Source organism: Barbus barbus (assembly GCF_936440315.1).
Source record: "Barbus barbus genome assembly, chromosome: 6".
Lineage (NCBI taxonomy): Eukaryota > Metazoa > Chordata > Actinopteri > Cypriniformes > Cyprinidae > Barbus > Barbus barbus.
Genome location: NC_136734.1, coordinates 26,710,460 through 26,730,152, shown reverse-complemented (window position 1 = coordinate 26,730,152; position 19,693 = coordinate 26,710,460). Strand labels below are relative to the sequence as shown.

At 36.2% G+C, this 19,693-nt stretch overlaps 2 protein-coding genes across 3 annotated transcripts in view; both read right to left on the bottom strand.

Moving 5' to 3' along the window:
* Positions 1-109: 109 nt before the first annotated feature.
* LOC306871831 (interleukin-13 receptor subunit alpha-2-like) lies at positions 110-9,871 on the bottom strand. The gene is made up of 10 exons (XM_079420013.1): positions 9,743-9,871; positions 8,224-8,356; positions 6,881-7,032; positions 6,443-6,596; positions 4,264-4,384; positions 3,419-3,603; positions 3,130-3,281; positions 2,478-2,631; positions 2,107-2,224; positions 110-1,983 (listed from the first exon to the last, which is right to left on the bottom strand). The coding sequence occupies exons 2-10, from the start codon at positions 8,348-8,350 to the stop codon at positions 1,884-1,886; spliced, it is 1,263 nt and encodes a 420-aa protein (XP_079276139.1). The 5' UTR covers positions 8,351-8,356; positions 9,743-9,871; the 3' UTR covers positions 110-1,883.
* Positions 9,872-11,035: 1,164 nt separating this feature from the next.
* Positions 11,036-19,693, bottom strand: part of LOC306871609 (leucine-rich repeat and calponin homology domain-containing protein 2-like) — a 66,878-nt gene continuing 58,220 nt past the window's right edge. For both annotated transcript variants that reach the window (XM_079419675.1, XM_079419674.1), the window contains exons 16-20: positions 18,340-18,403; positions 16,447-16,559; positions 15,402-15,539; positions 15,146-15,223; positions 11,036-14,608 (exon numbers count right to left, since the gene is read on the bottom strand). In XM_079419675.1, coding sequence (XP_079275801.1) covers positions 14,489-14,608; positions 15,146-15,223; positions 15,402-15,539; positions 16,447-16,559; positions 18,340-18,403 — 513 coding nt within the window. In that variant the 3' untranslated portion in view covers positions 11,036-14,488. The remainder of the gene's footprint in view (positions 14,609-15,145; positions 15,224-15,401; positions 15,540-16,446; positions 16,560-18,339; positions 18,404-19,693) is intronic.

The window sequence follows — 19,693 nt, the reverse complement described above, 5'->3', positions numbered from 1 at the left end:
ACAGTACAAACACAAACCTTTAGTTATGTTAAGTTCCAGGCGGGCTTCTTACAAGATGAATTCAATGACCATATACTTGCTTGGGTTATAGTAACACAAATAGACTATTGTACGAGATTTATTTATTTATACAAATGTACAATTTCACAATTTAAACATTTGATACAATATTAGGATGAATTTGGGATAATTAAAGCATTTTTGATATATCAATAAGTGGCCCAACTTGAATTCAACATGGAAATACTCTAACAAAGAGTTATTTATTATATATTGCTGTACACAGTAAAGAAAGGTTTTTGAAATTGTAAATAAAACAAGTATGTTTTATAAGAAAATACTACTTCAGTCTTTTCATGTTTAATTCAGTATTACAAAATTCATTCATTTAAATTTTTTCATTTTTATTTTATTTTTTTACAATACAACAGATCACAAATGGTGCAAATGAAATATTCAAGAATGAAAATACCTAATTCAGTCAATGAATTAGACATGCTCAAATAAAGATCTGCTACACACTGGTCAGCAAACAATAGGCTTTCTGACAAAACACAAAAAGTGCAAATCACAAAATAAGTTATTTAAGAAACTTTCATCTTTTTTGTCCATATATGAAAGTTAACAGGACCGAAAACAATATGACTGAAAGAAAAAAAAATAAATAAATTCAAACATTTTCTGTTTTGTTTCACAGAGGAATAGATATATAGGTTTGTATTGACATGATTAAGGTGAGTAAATGCTGACAGCATTTTCACTTTTGGGAAAACTATCCCTTTAATAACTTCTTAAAGTTATGTCAAGTTGTGTCAAGGCAAGTTGTGTCAAGCAAGTAGGGTGTGGATACCACACTAGGATCCATCAATATTAAATCGGTAAGTTGGTTTACTATTAAAGAACTGTGGTTTCATGACATGTGAATGTTGAGCATTGCCAAAACAACAATGCTTGTTGAATGAGCAATAATTCTATAAATAAAATGACTCACTGTTTCTTGGAGGTAATGCAGTGCATCATTTGTACTATACTGTTTGATCATCACCATTCCAGTCACCATACATACTCACCAGGCTTAGTCAGCAAAGGAAGTGATGATGATCAACAGGAAGGGCTTTGATGTTCTGATTAGGAATTGAACAAGAATGGCAATATGTTCTGTAACTGCATATCTGTGCACACTGTAGTGGTGGGTTGTGGGTGTTTTACAGACTTCTTGCTGATTGCATCTGTTGTAAAAACTTACACAAACAGAATATAAATTCAAGAAAATTAGATTTTAATAATGTATATAAAAGTTTGCACTTTTTTCCAAAGTGTATGAATACTCTTTACTCCTGATTTCTTCATTATGTAATCAGGAGTAAAATAAAATCAAATACTGAAAGAGCCATACATCAAAGCGAAACAGCAAAAAAGCTGATAGGAAAATGAAACTGACAAGATCACTCGCATTTGAAAAATCATTGGTTAAATTGGCAAGATCATTGGAATTTGAAAAATCATTAGCTAAAATATCAAGATGATAGGCATTTGAAAAATCATTGGCAAGATCATTGGCATTTGAAAAATAATTGGCTAAATTGGCAAGATCATTGGTATTTGAAAAATCTTTGAGTAACTTTAAGTAACACATGATATGTGTGTAAACACATCACATAGTAATACAGTGTTTTGGAAACCAAAGTGGTTCATAGATTCGGGTCAGTGCTGTGGTTCGTTTAGGTCTCCACATACCTATTCCACAAGACTATTGGTTCTATCAGCTATCACTTTAAGGGTGTTGAAGCCTCACTTCACATGTTTGATTCTCCGAGTAGTGTGCTTTTACTGCAGTCTAGAACTGCTAAACGGTAATTCAGCATAGCCGGTAATAGGGAGCATCACTTGAAAATGGGGCTGAGGATAGTGGGCATGGTTTTGTTGACCTTATCCTTGTATAAAGTATAAAGGGCATCCTTTTTGTTGATCTTTTTTATGCAACTGTGGAAATAGAAATGTTTTAGAGTCAATGTAAAATCAATGAAGAATTAACCTATCAAAGAATATGTAAGTGCATCTGTTTGTTTGTTCATTTATTAATAAATAATTTGGCCATATACTTACATCTTCTTTAATATCCATAATGAAAGACAGAGGATGATGACTCCAGCAATGCCAATGACCACCAGGCCCACCAGACTGAGATATGTCCATTTTGGGATGTATTGAGTTTCCTTATCTTCTGATGGTGACAGGAGGAAAAAGACATGAATGATCAATCTAACATTAGACGTTTAAAATGGAAAGGACTATTTACAATCTACGGATCATTTCTGATGTTCTAACATCTTTGGATGTGTTAAACATAAATATTTTCAAGAGCTAAAAAAAGCACATTAAACACAACCGCTATCTTTAAATCTTCATAAACACGTCAATTATAAAAGTTTCACAAAATCAGAATGACAGAACACTCTTAAATCAATAGGTCTAACCTGTACACTTTTTTTGGCTCCAGTCACTCCAAAATCCTCCATCAGCGCAGTACATGTTCACCTTTGACCTGATTCGAAAGCAGGTTTTCTGACTTTTCGCCTCTCTCGGGATGCCATAAGATGTGTCCTCTAAATTCTGAAGAACCATCTTTTCCTGAAGGGGAAAAAAGACCTCATGAATGCTTTTGACAGACTGGATTCTTGGCTCTTTTTTGCTGTTTGTATTGGCAGACTAGCTAAATCAAATCTTGGTTTGACAGTGCATGCCAAGATTTAGAATGAAATGCAAGTGAATGGCAGTTGTTCATATCGACAAGTATTGTTTACAAATTACTGGATGTTACAAAGCTATAAAAAGACTTTGAGAGTCTTGTCATCAGTGTTCCTCCGTCCCTCTCCTGAAGGCATTTCGGATGTTTCCCTGATCTAATATGTCAGATTCTTATCAGCCCATGAGTACTCTATAATCTGAACTGCATGTTTAAAATGTGAGACCACTGAAATATGCAGCAACAACCACAAAAACCTGAAAAGTAGAGCTGAGGATAATGCTTATTTTTACTGTGATTTTTATTTTTACTACTATTTATTGATGATTTTAAACATCTTATTGCACTGGATAGAAGAAAGAAAAACAGAACAATGAAAATACCTGCGTTTCTTTGCCATTTTCCATCGTAGTGCTGCTCTCCACCTCATATTCCAAGCAGTGTTCCGGTACCTGACCACTAGGTGGTGACCAATCTAACTTCAGCTCTCCATCAATCTCTGAGACATGCACAGAGGAGACCACTGCTGGTTTTACTGCAAGAGAAATGAGAAGAAAATGAGGAATGTATTTTGTACTTCCGAGTCAGACTATATGTCAATAATTAGCTGATTTTGCAGTATAGACTCATTGTTAAGTCTGTTCTGTCAGATATAAAGCAGTCTGTAGTTACCATGGTTTTGGACCTCAATAGAGAAGTAGGCCATTTTCAGACTTCCTGCTGGAGAGGATCCATTTACACATAAATTAAACTTAGAGAACTCCAAGAGGGATTCTCGAGGAAACCGGCATCCCCTTCGACCCTCAGATAATATGATGTATTCTGGACATTCCTTTGTTTCATCCATTTCCCTGTGCCTGGAAGAACAGATATACATTTACTCTTCAAGCTGAGTCTTTAAGTGTACTTATTTTATTATTAAAAATGTGGAATATCAACATAAAACTGATTTGTTTTATTCTATGTGCATCATTAGATTTCATAGGAAAGAAAATTACATCGCATGCGATTGACCTTAGAGAGAAATTATGTCTATATTCAGAGTATGAACTGATGTTTGAGTTTTAAATCGTATTTTAACATCAAATTGAAGATTCTGTTGACCTTCTACATACATTTACAGAAAAAACTAGACACTTGATCGTTCCAGCTAAGCAGTCCTGTCTTGACCTGTAGTGCAGTGGAATGCAGTGATCAGATCCTAGTGTTTCAGCCATGACCACCAACCAAACTGGCTCATGTTAAACTTTGCCAAAAACAGACTTGTGTACTGAGTACTCTAGTGAGCATAGCGTGCCTTTTTCAATGGAACAGATAAAACAGCTGAAGCTTGAATTTGAATATTGAACTCTATAAGGTTACTCAGTAAGAGATTTAAGAGTGTTCTGTCATTCTGCTTCAACCTGTCCTCTGCACCCCCTGAGGCACAGACAGTGAAAAAGCCGTAATACATCTGTGAAAGCATCTGGAATGTTTTAATGGTGTTTGTAATCAGCATTTCACATGGACGTGCTCACCAGTAATAGAGGTAGTGCTGTGAATTTGGAGGTTGGAGGGGTCCTGACTCCCAGGTGCATTCCATATACTCCTTCCCATAGAAGACACAGTGAAAATCTCTTATTCGTGATCCAGCCATACCTGAGACAGGTGATAACATGTTTATTTTAACAGGTGATAACAATCATTACATTAAATGACAATAGGCTAATCCTCAAGATCAATCAATTAAATTTGCAGTTATTTTCATATTTAAGGTAACATGTAATCCAACAGACAGTTAGGCCTATAATGAGAGCTGATCATGCAACAGCTGGTCCACTCCTCAAAAGCACTTTCCTTGAAAACAGGACATTAATATTATGAAAATATTTGTGCAATACATCCCAGATGGGTGTGTTTAAACGAGCATGTTCCTATTTTTCATGTTTCTTTTGGTATTTCGCTTATGCAATATACTTTAGATTGAAAAGGCTGGAAGCAGATAAGTGGAAAATATTTGCGTAGCCTACAGTATGCCAGTGCATGTGGATACATTTTCATGCAATTACTTATATTTAAATAATCCACTTATATTTAAATGTCCAGAGAATTGGCCCTTTGCAGGAAATGTGATTGACAGGCAACCTGACCAATCATAACACTGTATCTGCCATTTCTGTCCGACAAACCAGACCAAAGCCACTACAAGGTGAGTCTGCAACATTTAGCCAAAAAAAGCATAATGGCTAATGCTAACGCTTACCCTAGGAGACCAGAGACTGTTTTGATTGAATGGATGTCAGTGGAGGAGAGGCTTAACTACGCCGAATAAACAGCTTTTTAGAGGAAACGGCTTGTAATTTAATGAATCGACAGCCTGCTAATCTTCAACATGTTTTACACTAACCAATACTTTTGAATTGAACTATTTTTAGAGTTTACCACAAAAACATGCTGTTTTATAAGAGAAGTCACTGACTTCTTGTGACAGGTGGGATTCAGCTTACAACACTTCTCATTCCTTTAAATGACGATTGAGTGTCATAAAATTCTGACTGAAATTGAATGACGGCAATGCTGTAATATGATTGGTTATTAAGGGACACGTGATCCAAGTGAGCCATAACACTTTCTCCAACAGTATTGACGTATTTACACGGTTGAAACAAGATACATTTTGATAGTCATACTCATACATATGTACTTCATGCTATAACTAGTAAAGAGGAAGAGATGATCAGTTCACATTCCACTTGAACTGAGGCACTACATCGATCCGTCATGACTCATGACACATTAAAGAGCCACAAAACGGTACCACCTGACCACCTCAGATTCATTAGGCCCTATATAGGTATTGATAGTGCGATAGTTCCGAATCCAAGTAGAATGTGTGCTCATCTTGAAATTACAGTACGACATGAATGCAGCATTAAGGTGCTTTCAGGCCATATTGTATTATCGTGATTATGAGATACCAACTTGTAAAAAGCATTCACGTCCTCGCAGAACTCATAATTACAACTAGTGAATTTTCTGAGAGCTACAATTTGTACCACCTGACAACATCAGATCCTTTAGGCGCTATAGGCATTGTGCCAAAGTTCCGAGTCCAAGGGTCCAAGTAAAAAGCCATTTTTGTCATCTTGAAATTACAGTAATTATGACATGGCGTGAATGCAGCATTAAGCAAATGCAGTATGTTTGCATGGCCTTGCTGATATTTGTTGAGTCTTCCTGTGCAGTCTGTCTGACGTTTTTCTCCCTAATTTGATATTTTAATTATGTGGAGCTTACAATCCAATACTTGCAAAAAAGCACATGTTTTTAGTTACCAACACAATTGCAGAAATGCTCTATTTCCCACTAGCCATGAATATTTTTTCCCAGCAAAAGTATCAATAACAGGAAACACAGAGTAATCTCCAAACACAATGAAATGATCTGCTATTTGTGAAAAAAGGCTCTATTTATTACTACGTACCATGAAGAGTCTTCACATACTGAGTGGTTGTTTTTAAAATGTTTTTCAGAAGTAACCATTTTTAGAGGTAAAATGATTGTGATTAAGTTACTGAGTGCATGTTTAAAGGAAGCAAATAATGTAAGGAATAAATTAGGGCTTCAGTTAGATTCCGTGCCATCAGAATTCACTATGTATGGTTGATCTTTGCTCTTGCTCGCTTCAGTGGGGTGGAATAGGTTTTGAATCTTTACCTGTAGGTTCAGGTGTGTAGACCCACTCTTTCTCCTCCCCTTGGACCTCTGTCCCATTGGTACAGGCACACTTCAGCATAGTGAGTATTCTCACCATGACTGGTTTCTCAAGATCAAACTGAGCAGCATAAGTCAGCTTGACAGTTCGAACACTCTGTACAACACAAAAAGAGGGACATTTTGTGTCATAAATCACTACGTTTGTAAGAATAACGGTATAATATCAGTATACATAAGGCATGAAAATCTGCTTATGTTTTGAAGATGCTCAAGTGGTGCCAGAACAATTTCAGAGAAATGACCAAAAATTAAGTTAGAATTCTTCATAGCATAGTTATTTTAAAACATTTAATGTGTGGCATGCTTGAAGTAAAAAATACACTAACATGTATAAATGCCTGTGTGTGGCGTGTTCTGGGAGTTCTCGAGGATTCTTACCCTCCATCGTTCCTCATAGGTGTCATAGTATCTGAGTTGGTATCGTACTGTGCAGCCTGTAAGGTTCTGAAGGCCAGGTGGCCGAGTCCAGTGGATACTGAGGTAACCCAGGAAGCCAGGGTCTGTTATCGCAATATTGACAGGTGGATCCACTGTGGGGAAAAAAAACACTGTATGTCTATGAACAATGCTGACTGCACTAACAACTCTTGGCTTGAAGACAGACCAAGCACCTGCAACAAACATCCAGTTTGAATTCTAAACTCCATTTATTCCCACGAGTCAAGCTGTTTTTGTGTGCGGGCAACAGCTGTGAAATCCAGTGAACTCAACCAAATTATTAGTGATCTGCGACACAAAGTCATGCTAAGGCATCCCTGTCTGGTCATTAAGTTAAGAAATCAAGGAAACGGAGTCACAAATGTTAAAGACAATATAGACAATATAAAAAAATAGGTTAACAATTTGCTTGGTATGAGTTTACGGCGCTTTCTTGCTTTCTTTTATTTATTTAGTTATCAGCTATTACCAAACTTATTTGAGGATACTTCTTTCCTCTTCTCCACTAGGCAAGTTAGTGACAGAGATTTTGAATTTATGATCCATATTCTTATCAAGTTTAAAATTATTACATTAGTTTATGCATAAACATGTCCAGTCACAAGAACATCCCATTAGTTTTTGCATTTTGCATTGTGAATGGACATACGGCCCATTTTATGCTTCATAAACGGAATTGCTTTTACTTAAACAAATGAAAGAGACACACTGTGACTCTATACTCATATGTAACGCTCTACTCAGACAGATGCTGTCACATCCCACAACCTCATAATCTGCAGAGAGAAACTGCCACTCAGTTACCAAAATACAGACATTAGACATCAAGACATCATAGATGACTGTGAAGATATTTCACTGGAACTTGGCCTTCATTGTTTATATTTTGTTTTATTTCTTTGTGTATTTATTCATGTTCACTGTCAATGATCATTTATTAATCTAACTAACTGTTCAGTCATTTTTACTACAATTTCTCATGTTGATAAACAACCGTATAGACTTTTTTTTTTTTTTTTTAAATGAGGATACAAAAAGACCAGGTAAAGAAAGAGTTAAAAGACATAAAACAGATATTAATTAAAATAAACTATTAGTAAAAGATTGTTTATAGCACTTAATGAAAGCTGGTTCATTATATGGAACCTTTTAAAGAGGGTTGTATTAAGCCGTTCTATTAGAGCTCCTGTTTGACTCTCTTTGCGCTCTACAGAATGAGCAGAAGTCTGGAATTGAGCCATGTTTTTTTTTATCATTTAAGTGGAATCAGCCAGGAAGCTTACCCGCAACTCCACAGGCCATGACCTCTGATGTAGAGACAGGCTCCTGAGTCAGCAAAAGCAAAGCCAATGCAGAGAGCCATGCAGGAAACTTTTTCAGCAGCAACATGTTCTTCTGAAGGATTATCATCAGTGTCTAGAGAGGAATAAAGCATTAAACATTCACATTACAACATTGTCTCTCTTCACACTTGTTTTTGCTACCTTTAGGTTGATGTAATGTGGCAATAATATAAAATCATGATAAAATAGTGCATTGTCACCCACACTGTTGCCAAACTTTTTTACTAGTGTGGTTGGAAAACAAGCAACTGCTCTCACACATTAAACTCTCACACATGAGGTGTGGCTCCTTTATTTCCCTAGATTGGTTTGCTATAGCCTGCTTAGTATCATGTCAGCTCTTTCGCATCTTAACTTTAAAACAGCCATTCTGCATCACTGTGTATTTCATTAGTTCGTTGCCTTAAAGAGACAGTTCATCCAAAAATGAATATCCTGTCATTATTTACTCAGAGCATGAAAGAAGTTATTTTGAAAAATTTTGGTTACTGAACAGTTCGGTGTCTATTAACTTCCATTAGATGGACAGAAAAAGAATAATTTCAAATAAACATCTTTAATGTTGCACGCAAGAAAGAAATTCATACAGGTTTGGAACAACATTAGGGTGAATAAATGATTCGGTGAACAATCCCTTTAACACATTCTCAAATCTAATTTTATACACATATTACAAATAGCGTATTATAAATTCAGCATAAAAAGGAACATATGAAGAGTTCAGCCTCTAAATGCCGTCTGAATTTTTTTTCTAAAATGAGCATTTTTATCAGGCTCCTATATTTATGTTCAGTTATTTCACTATAATTGCATAGAAAAAGACCTATACATTGCCATTAGAGTTAAATTACTGAACCTAAACACAGGAGCATAGAGGCTTTTGCCTCTTTTTGCTTTTGCTCTTCAAAACAAATGTTGATTTTTTAAATTTATTTTTTGCCAGAATCTAATGATGTTACATCAACAGAATATATTTTTATTTTTAATATATTACAAATACACAAATATTACATTTTCATTGTTTAAACTGTTTACGGCATTAAATCTTTGTATAGAAAATTATTTAGATATTCAATATCAAGCTTTATCACATTTATATATTTTTATATATGTATAATATATAATGACCCAAATTTCATCATAGTATGTCCTGTTTGTATTCTTTTTAGGAGCTCTTGTTTTGAATATATTATATATACATTATAACATATCTGCCTTATTGTGCTATAATAAAAACTGTTATTGTGATAAATAAATGTTGATATCTGCACACACAAAACAACTACACAGAATTATAGAGTGGATTCAGTAAATGCCACTCGGTTAACCTTAATTCAAACTATTTACATAAAGAAGATCTGAAGATGTGCTGAGAAAGAAGGAAGACAAAATATCCACATATGATGAAGATAAAAAAGCTACTACAGCAAAAAAGAACAGAGTAGACAAGTATACTCACTATCACTGTTCTCTAATAGAAAGATCCTGATGGTATGAGTTGCTTTTGGATGGTCTGAATGAACTTGGTTTAACGTTCTCGGATTTTGTTGGATACAGCACCCTCGTGTGACTCAGTGTGTGTGTGTGTGTGTGTGTGTGTGTGTGTGTGTGTGTGAGAGAGAGAGAGAGAGAGAGAGAGAGAGAGAGAGAGACTGCCTACCTAGTATATAGTTACAATATTTTTCTAGTATAGGCTACATACAGCATTGCCAAGTTAATTAATTCCATTGAAAGTCTTAATTAAAATACTTGTGGGTTTGTCATTTGGTGTGAACGGTTTATCTGATCGCTCGAGAGCTGTTTGAAAAGATTTGTTGTTATAAATCAGTCGTGTTATTCCAGCGTCCTGTGTGTGTCACGCTTTGTGAATCAGTGTTTACTCTGGTTTACTCTGTTTATTCACTGAAATAGTCAATTACAAATCTGTTTGCAAGAGGAATGTTAATGTTGACTATGCGCTCTGAGTCTTTCAGCTCTCACAAGTATAAACATTTGTTTACAGCTTAAAATATTCCCTCCGGGTTTTATGCCGATGGAAAACATGATTGTTTGCAATTACTTTTTTTGATGAGAAATTAATCAGATCATGAGTTGCACAGCTTCTAAAATGTATAGGCTATAGATGACAGCAAGTTTATAGCGTTTATTAACGGACGATAGACCATGAAACATGCGTCTCTCTCTATTTTGCTCCCCTTTCATTAATGCAAAATAATACTTAATACACAGTAAACATGTAGAATGATCTCAAATATCTGATGGCATAAATTGAACAAGTAACATTAGCTTGCAGTAACAAACTTTCTTATGACTGTTAAAATGCTACTTTTACTTAAGTAAATGGGTTCATATCCCATAAACACATCTCTCTCATAAATACAAATTGTATTGGACAGGGATTTGAATGACTCATTTAAGTTATTCAGCTACACTGATTTGACCTGCAAACAAGTTAATAGCGTCTGTTCATTTTTTTGTTCACAAGTAACTTGAGAGAGCACAACCCGTCCTTCCTGACTCCCCGGCTTGGGTGATTCTCTGGAAAAGAGACAACAACTTTCCTTGGAAATGAATTGAGAGTACATGAATAATGTAGCAGATGTCGAGTGGTCACATCTCATATCACACATCTTTGCTTGTTGATAATATTAAGCACTGCTTATTATAGTTTGACACTTAGAGGGAGTCAGATATTATTATTAAGTTATGTTCCTGCAGTGAAGCAGAAAGCAAATGATCGGGACACAACAAAACACTGTAAAAGGTCAGTTTATTTTAGCATTTTGAAATGTTTTGGCTGGTTTCCTTTTAGGAAACATTCTAATGTGTTGAAACACAGATTATGTACATGAATAATGGTATGATCCAGACATGCACTCCAGTTGTCATACAAAAACTTTTTTACATACAGTACGCACTGCGTAGGAGACATCCCCTGTCTATTACTTTTTAATCAACACATCTTTTTACAAACTGAACAGTTTCTCATCAACATGAATAAGAATCAGAGCTGACGAGTGATTATTTCAAAGCTTTGCCAAGACTGAGTTTGATGGGGAAAGAAATAAAACATGAGAATGGCTCATACTCTCAATGACCAGAGTGAATGTGCAAACTTGGTATGGTCTGCTTGTTTCCTACTTTGCAATAAGTGTCATGAAACCCGTTTCAACATTTCATTGGTCAATTTGAGTCATATGACAATGATTATCTCTGCTACAGTTCAATCACTGTTGCATACTGAGTACTATAGCGTATTAATAAAACAATATCATGCAGTATGCAGTCTATATCTTGTAGCAGGCGACCTACTTCAGTAGTTCTGCAAGTGATGAGAGTGGTAGTGTATGAGTGACAGATGCCTAATTGGGTGTGTCATAAATATTGAAGCTGAACGGGTAGAAACAGCTAAATTAGAGGGTGTGTGAGTGAAACTAAAACAGAAACATTGTTATCAGGACCTGTAACCTGTAGAAAACCTTTTTCATTCTTGGCTGAGATTGAGTCAATAAGCCTGTGGAACTATCCATTCATCACAAAGCTCTGGCACTGAACCAGATGTAGCCTGTGTGCTGTGCTGTGTGGAGCATGATAGAGGAGTGAGATATTACTCAACACTGTAAATCTGGGTGCTAAAACTTCCTTCCAAAGAAAAGTTGTCAACAGCTGCTTCTGCTGCCAGTTAAGCATACTGTGACTTTTTCAAAGGCATAAATCCATGAACGACATTTTCTCTTCAAAACACCACGAGGAAGTCTAACTTTCAAGTGTTGGAAGTCGTTACTTATACACAACTGCAATAAGAGAGACAAAAATACATGTGTTTTTCACAGGAATACATGGTGAATAATCATAAATAGTATGTGTTCAACCTATAGTACTTACATGCACACCGTAAAGTGGCTTAGGACATAACAGCATTCACGTTTACAGTACATGCACCCTCTACTTGTGCAGAGCGGAGCAAGCATTTTCAACTCATTCCTATGGAAGTAAAGCTTCACAATCACCCGCTCAATTGTGGGATTGATAGAAAGTGTTGAGAGTGGCAGAGAGCATTAAAAGGACTTTCTGTGCAAATATCAAGCTGCGATTAATTTGTCCATGCACTGAAATTTATCAACTTACAACATTTATTACTGTTTTATGGCATTTGACTCCTAAAAGTTTTTGTCTGAAAGACATTTCATCAGCTGAACAGTCAGTATGTTGTTAAGTGCGCAAAGTATTCCCGTAGCTTCAAAAATTACAGTTAAACCACTGATGCTACATGGACTATTTTAACAATGTCCTTACTACCTTTCTTGGTCTTGAACGTAGTTCCTGTCAATGCAGGGACAGAAAGCTCTTGGAAATCATCAAAAATATCTTAATTTGTGTTCCGAAGATGAACAGCGATCTTACGGGTTTGGAACGACATGAGGGTGTGTAATTAATGACCGAATTTTAATTTTGGTGAATTATTCCTTCAAACAACAACACAACCCATTGAATGCACAGAGTTCAATCCTTCACAATCTTGTTTTCATCCCTGTTAAAAATTAAATATGGAGCTATCCTGACTAGAGTCTAATAAAGTCAAGTAAATGTGTGGAAAAAGTAGTTGCTGATGCACCACATGCACAGTCGATGCATTAAACAGGACATGTAAATGTGAACACTGATTTCGCATCCGATCTTCTAAAAATCGCTTCCTCACAATAACCAGCTTTCTGGTGTGCATGTAAACGCAGAGTCATACAGGAATTGACTGCAAGCTAATTCCAAAGCTACAACCCGTTAAGATGGCTGCCCCAATTTCCATGTTTGGAAATTAACATATAACAGTCAAGAATTTCTGAACAGTATTGCTGATTTTTGGACAATACAGTTAATGTATTTCAGAGGTTGATAAAACTCAAAAGAAATAAATAAAACATACAAAAGTACACAAAGGTAAATAAATAAATTCCCTGATAAAACAAATTAAAACTATTTGTACAAATTTTCAAATTTCTATAAACCTTCTAAGTTTACTGTGGTGAATGAACTGCTTTCACATCAATCCTTTACTTAACATAATTCAATTTTACAAATACTCTTCTGATTTGTTTTTTCCAGTCTTTAGCTGATTATGAATTTAACCAAACAATCAAATGCCCATCTTTTCTTAATGGACTGTTCTTACCTTGTAATTATAATTAGGTTTTGCAAATGTTTTTAATTGACCTATTTTTAGTGCTGAAACTTTACGTACATGCCCAGACCTGCACAACATACTAAATTTTAGCACAATGCAATTACACTGGCACGTGTGAAACTATATGATGTGATTTCCTGGCAAGCGCAGGCTGTGAGAACTAAAGCACTAAAATACAACCTGTGAGAAAAAGAGTCAAGAAAAACAAGCATTTGGCAACACCGGCATGTACGTAAAATAACACAAAAAAGCCTTTGTCTTATGTGGGCACGTGAGCAGTGTCTTCACTTTTAAAACCGTCCAGGTATGCAGAAAGATATGATTACTTTCTAATGCACCGCCAATGACTCACCTGACTGCAATACATCAACATTTATGCCAACACCTTTGTCTGTCTTTTCCAGATGTCCTCAGTGCTGGTCTGGTTATTACATCCACATCAATACCACATCTGTCTCTGCCCACTTATTTCTTCAAAGAGACAGGAAACAACAATCAGAATGTAATAAGATGCTTCACAGCTCTAAGTGACTTCATACAGGAGAGGGCTGGAGTGACATTGATATAACATCTACCCTCTGCTCCAGAATCAGCCAGATAGCTCCAGGGCTTTCTCCTGTGCTCGCCCACTGGGGGCTCACCGGTCCAAGAGAAGAGTCAACATGAGACAAATGAGAAGGAGATACAAATGATAGGAGATGGATGTGTCCAGCATTGAGAGGGGAGAGTCGGCATTGCCAGTTGTGGAATAGAAACAGATATTTCCCCTCAGAATGAAATGTGTGGCTTTAAGATTTACAGTTTCCCACATATAGGGCACAATATTGGCGCTTTAAAATGTCTAGACCCCTCCATAGATGCTTATAAGAGGTAGGGGGAACCCAGCCTGTTCACCACAGTTGTAAAGGTTGAAGGGTCATGACCTCACCATAGTAGGTCAAAGATCAGCATTGAGAGTGAGGAGTGAGGATGAGGTGGTAAGGCAGGGTAAAGGGATGCTAGTGGACGTCCCATGATCCAGCGATGCTACATGGTAGAAAGTTGGTTGGGTTTTGATGATGGAAGTTCCAGCAGTGCCTGTACAGTGACACCAACCTTTACCAGACCTCGCTCCTCCAGGATGTGATGCGGCAAACACAACTTGTCCTGTTCATAAACACAAGTAAATGTATGCATAAATATAGATCAATGGCAGATATTATAAATCTATAATACCCCATTAAAAAAAAGATAATAAAAAGATAAATAAAATTGCCATTACAGCATTATAATACACTACTGTTCAAACGGTTGGGGTCAGTAATATTTATTAATGTTTCTGAAAGAAGTCTCTTATGTTCACCAAGGCTGTATTTATTTGATAAAAAAATACAGGAAAAGCAGTAATATTAGCAGCCATTACTCCACCACTGATATCACATGAACTATTTTAACGATGTCCTTACTACCTTTCAGGGCCAGAAAGCTCTCAGATTTAATCAAAAATATGTTAATTTGTGTTCCGAAGATGAATGAAGGTCTTACAGGTTTGGAATGGCATGAGGGTGAGTAATTAATGACAGAATTTTCCTTTTTGGGTGAACTACTCCTTTAAGAAAAAGCTAGATGATTTTATTGAAAAATATTAATTTGATACTGATTTATTATCATGCATTTGTGTACGGAAGAAACACTCGATCCTACCTGTGGCACTCCAAGCTTTTTACAAGCATCCAAGAAATTCTCCACATTCCGCCGACACTTGGCCATACTCAGCTTTGGCTGTTAGAGGGATTGTGGACAAAGTGTAACACCAAACAGAACCACAAAACAACATTCAATTTATGTGCTAGTTTGGAATGCTGAATTTACTAATGAATGTCAATTAAAGTGCAGAAAATATGATTTGATTTAAAAGGATATCCAAAGGCGTCTGTATGAAACATTAAATGAAACTTACCACAGCAGGGGATGGTACATGAATGCTAGCTACGGAACGAGGACGAATGTGATTAGCCAGATGGCATAAAACAACACCATCCATCAAAGCAGCACCCACATCATCTGGCAACAAAACCTTTAGCCTAGACTCGAGGTTCTGCGAACACACACAAACACTCTGTTTATTTCATTTGATACCAAATAATAGACAGTTATGTCACATGAACCAAGAATCATCACACACATTTGCTAAATGTCGTGAGACAATCACCCGGCTATCACATGGGTTGCCCTTCAGCACCAAGGACAGCACAGAGCTGAGGTGGAGATTATGAAATTGGACATGATTGGAGATCATTAACAATGACAAGCAAGCACTCAGCATCAGTGAATCTCGCACTCACTTCTTACATGGAAAGCATGTTTATAGGTGCCCTATAGATGCAGTTATTTATTTTTTTTACTTTGAGCAGCCTAATGCCTACATAGGGAACTAACGTCTAAGGCAGCATCCTAACTGAAGTGGAACCCTATACAGTAAGTAACCGAACTGAAAGTTCTACATAGGCAGCAGCTCAAATGGTGTGCCATACAAGTAGCATTCCTCATGTGAAGTGCACATGTGAAGTGATTTCAATCTGTATATAGTGACTTCAACACCTAATCTTCATTCCTTTCCTCAGAATTGAACAAGAAACTTTTGTTCCTGCCCTGTCTGATAACACGGTACTATTTATTGTCTGAAATATATGTTCCCTTTCTGACACCATGACTCAAGTAGAAATAACACTGTTGGTAAAAGCTCCCAGTGACAAGTAGAGACAGAGCAAGTAATATAGAAAACTGTTGAAAGAAAGCAAGAATGCACTGTTGTGACATGTGGACCCTGACAACATTAACAATAATTTTAAAAAGAACTAACTAAAATGATCAGGGTCTGACATACCGAGAAACAGAACAGAAGTGTTTAATTAGCTTCAATTGGCTTACCCCAGAGATATGAATCAATCATTTTCTCTTATACTTTGTCAGACATGCCAGATGGGTTACAGTGGAATTCTGACCTGCTGCAAGAGTCTGATCTGCTCCATTTCCTCCCTGAGGTGCTCCATTTTTCTCCTCATGGTGAAGCTTGGGTCTGTGGAGCTAAGATCTTGACGACTTCCACGGGAGAATGCTGAGTAGTAGACACATAGTCAACATTATTATGATGTTCCTCTTCATTGCAAGCTTTCCCTTACAAACTAACCTGCCTGATGTTTGAGTCTGGTAAACGGTTGAATTTTTACACTCTTTAAATGTGGTCACTATGGACCAGATTTTCTAACTGCTTGCGCCAGCACAAACCGTCTTTTGGCACGCAGTGAAGAATTAGCGCTGAAAAGGCGTGGACACAGTTATTTTTGCGCATGACATTATTGAACATGCATTTATGGAAGCCTGTTTCGGCCACTGAAAAAAAAAAAGGTTATTGTAACACAATTCTGAAATTTTTTCTCATCAATTGCGAGTTAAAGTCCAGAGGGGGGACTGATATGTTCTCAAAAAAAAAAAAAAGTCAGAATTGCGAGATATAAACTGATGGTTTAGATATAAACTGATGGCTCAGATATAAACTCGCCTTTCTGAGAAAAGTCAGAATTGTGAGCTTATATCTCGCAGTTCTGACTTTATTTCTCAGAATTGTGAATTGCGAACAGAGAGCACTGGTAAAAGGGAGAGGATTTTTTCCACACATATTAATTTACATGGATTGCCAGAAGAACACATCCGAAATTCCGAATCCAAACATCCATGCGCTAATTTGCATTGTGCTTGGTAGATTGCGTTGGTCATTATGGAAATGAGATGTTGTGTCTGTGTTCTTTAATTTGTGTGTTGTCTGTAAATCAGCCACAGAAATTTCCACGCCCATCGTCGCTGTTTTGGAATTGCGATCTCGTGCTATTTTGTCCCGTTTAGTAGGCCTAAATCTGGCCCTAAGTTTTGAGGGCTCCCATGGTGGTCCTTCAGAGAAAAACAATAATTCTGAATAATTAATAATGAAATTTAATTTAGAATAGCTCCATAATCAATGTTTTTAAATTAATTTGTTGTTGCCACCCTACTTAAAACATGCATTAAGACACTCTCATGTGAAATAACTTCAGATACTGACTTTACCCTCTTTTGTTTTCAGGCTCTTTTTTGTTCAGGTCAGAAAATTATTCACTGGATGAAATTACATTAGACTTACATGGCCATTAAAAGGCCAAAACAATGACTCTTCTCATTTCCCTTCCTTTTTCACAGTACTTAGTACATTGATTGGTATATGTATTGTACATTGCTACGAGGCCCTAGTTACCTGAACAACAAACACAGAGAAGCATGTTTTGTCTTGTTGACGTCCTTCTGCTGATAATTAAACATTTTAAAAAATATAACTGGCATAACTGATGAAACGGTACGCATGTGTGAGACTGGTAACATTGTGAAACATGTGGTTTAACTATTGTGTGCAGCAAAATTCTTATTGTATTTCTGTGAGACAGGAAGTACTGGCCTTCCTTGTGCTTTCCACTGAACTGCAACATCATGAGAAAATAAAAAGAAATGATAAAAAACAAAAACAAAGTTCAAGACAATATCTTGCCAAAGAAATTCCTGTTAAAGAAAGGTAATTAAGACACAGATCATGAGATTTGAATGCAGTCTCAAAATATTATGTCTGTGGAAACAATACTGTTAATGTAAGAGCTTCAAAGCTGACATCAGACATGATGCTTGTTCGTTTAAAGTGTGATTGCTAGAAATTGTTGTAAGAAAGTTTTGTCTAACACATCAATACAACTTTCAGCACTCAAATACACTGAAAAGAAAATGCTCTGCCAAGCCTTGGCAATACCATCACAAAGATGAAAAAAACGAAAAAACAACAACTTGTGATAAGAGCAAAGGTAGGGATAACACTTTACCTGATCTGGGTTTCAGGCCAAAGACAGTCAGAGTTGTGGTAAAATCATTAGATCGTATTCCCTCCTGTAACAACACAAATATGGAAATGTCGCAAACAATTCTGAAACGGTGCTGGATTTGGTAATGGATTCAGTTTCTTCTGACTGAGATGGTTTGTTTTACACAGATGTTTCACACTTTCATGAACTTTGTCAATGTAGCACTTATACAGAATGAGACAGGGCTACAAAAACCAGTCTAACAAAGAGCAGATTTGTATAACTAGAAAAATACACAGACATTTCTGTGGTTGAAATCTTTGATGAAGGATGAAATAAATACTTGATGAAATACATGAAAAGAGTGATAACAAAAGTGGTTATTAAGAAATTTGAAAATGGTTAAACTATATATGCTTGTTGCAACTGGTCATATAGGGGGTAGCTAAAACTATGATCTAGGAGTCTACAAGAAGTGAACAAAAGGAGAGCTTAGAAGAGAAGTGAGTTTAACCAATCAAATTGAGGAAAACATGCAACCTTGCTATTTTTATGCCTTTAACACATAATGTGTAATATTTTTTTATTTACACATATACAGTAGAAGGTTCATCTACATCGAAAACATACTTCAAGTTTCAGAACTCAAAACTAACTTCCCAGCTTTCTGAGGATGCCAAGATTTGAAATCAGAAGATTTAAGAATCCCCTCTACATGCTCCTTAACGTGTCATCAACGTACATAACTAAGGAGTATGTTCTGAACAACTCATGTCTGTTCACCAATCACAAGAGCGATACTGCTGTTGGAAACTCTGCTGCATAGATCCGAGTATTAGAAATGCATGGCTGAAGTTTTTTAAACAATGTGCCTGAGTGACTAAAATATAAAGTTTTTGTTTGTTCTTCACAATTTGCAATGGACTGTTTTGTGAATTATTCTCAATATGCTGCCTTTTTTTTCTTTTCTTTTTTTACTTTTATTGAAAGATACAGCAATGCCAAGCATTCCGTCATCAGATGCAATGCAGGTATGTACATTTATTTTTAATCTTGCAGTGTTTAAACATTAAACCAGCGTTTAATGTCATTAAGATACCAAGAGTATCATTGTTTAAGTATTGCAGTCCCACTTTATATTAGGTGGCCTTAACTACTATGTACTTACATTTAAATTAATCATTTGATGCAATGCATTTATTGTGTACATGTTTTTACATTGTACTTATATTTTTAAAAATACCTATATGTGTCAGTCCTCTGTCGTGTGTGTCATATGTTCCTGCCTCATGTTTCCATATTTGGTTTGTTTCCTGTCCTCGTCTAGTGTGATCATTAGTTAATCCTTGTCCAGCTGTGTTGGTCTCATTATCTA

Excerpts from the sequence above, each read along its gene's own strand:
- LOC306871831 (XM_079420013.1), bottom strand. The coding sequence starts at position 8,350 with ATGATAATCCTTCAGAAGAACATGTTGCTGCTGAAAAAGTTTCCTGCA. Across the intron at positions 6,597-6,880 it reads CCTATGAGGAACGATGGAGG|AGTGTTCGAACTGTCAAGCT; the intron begins GTAAGAATCCTC and ends TGTGTTGTACAG. Across the intron at positions 1,984-2,106 it reads TTATGGATATTAAAGAAGAT|TTGCATAAAAAAGATCAACA; the intron begins GTAAGTATATGG and ends CTATTTCCACAG.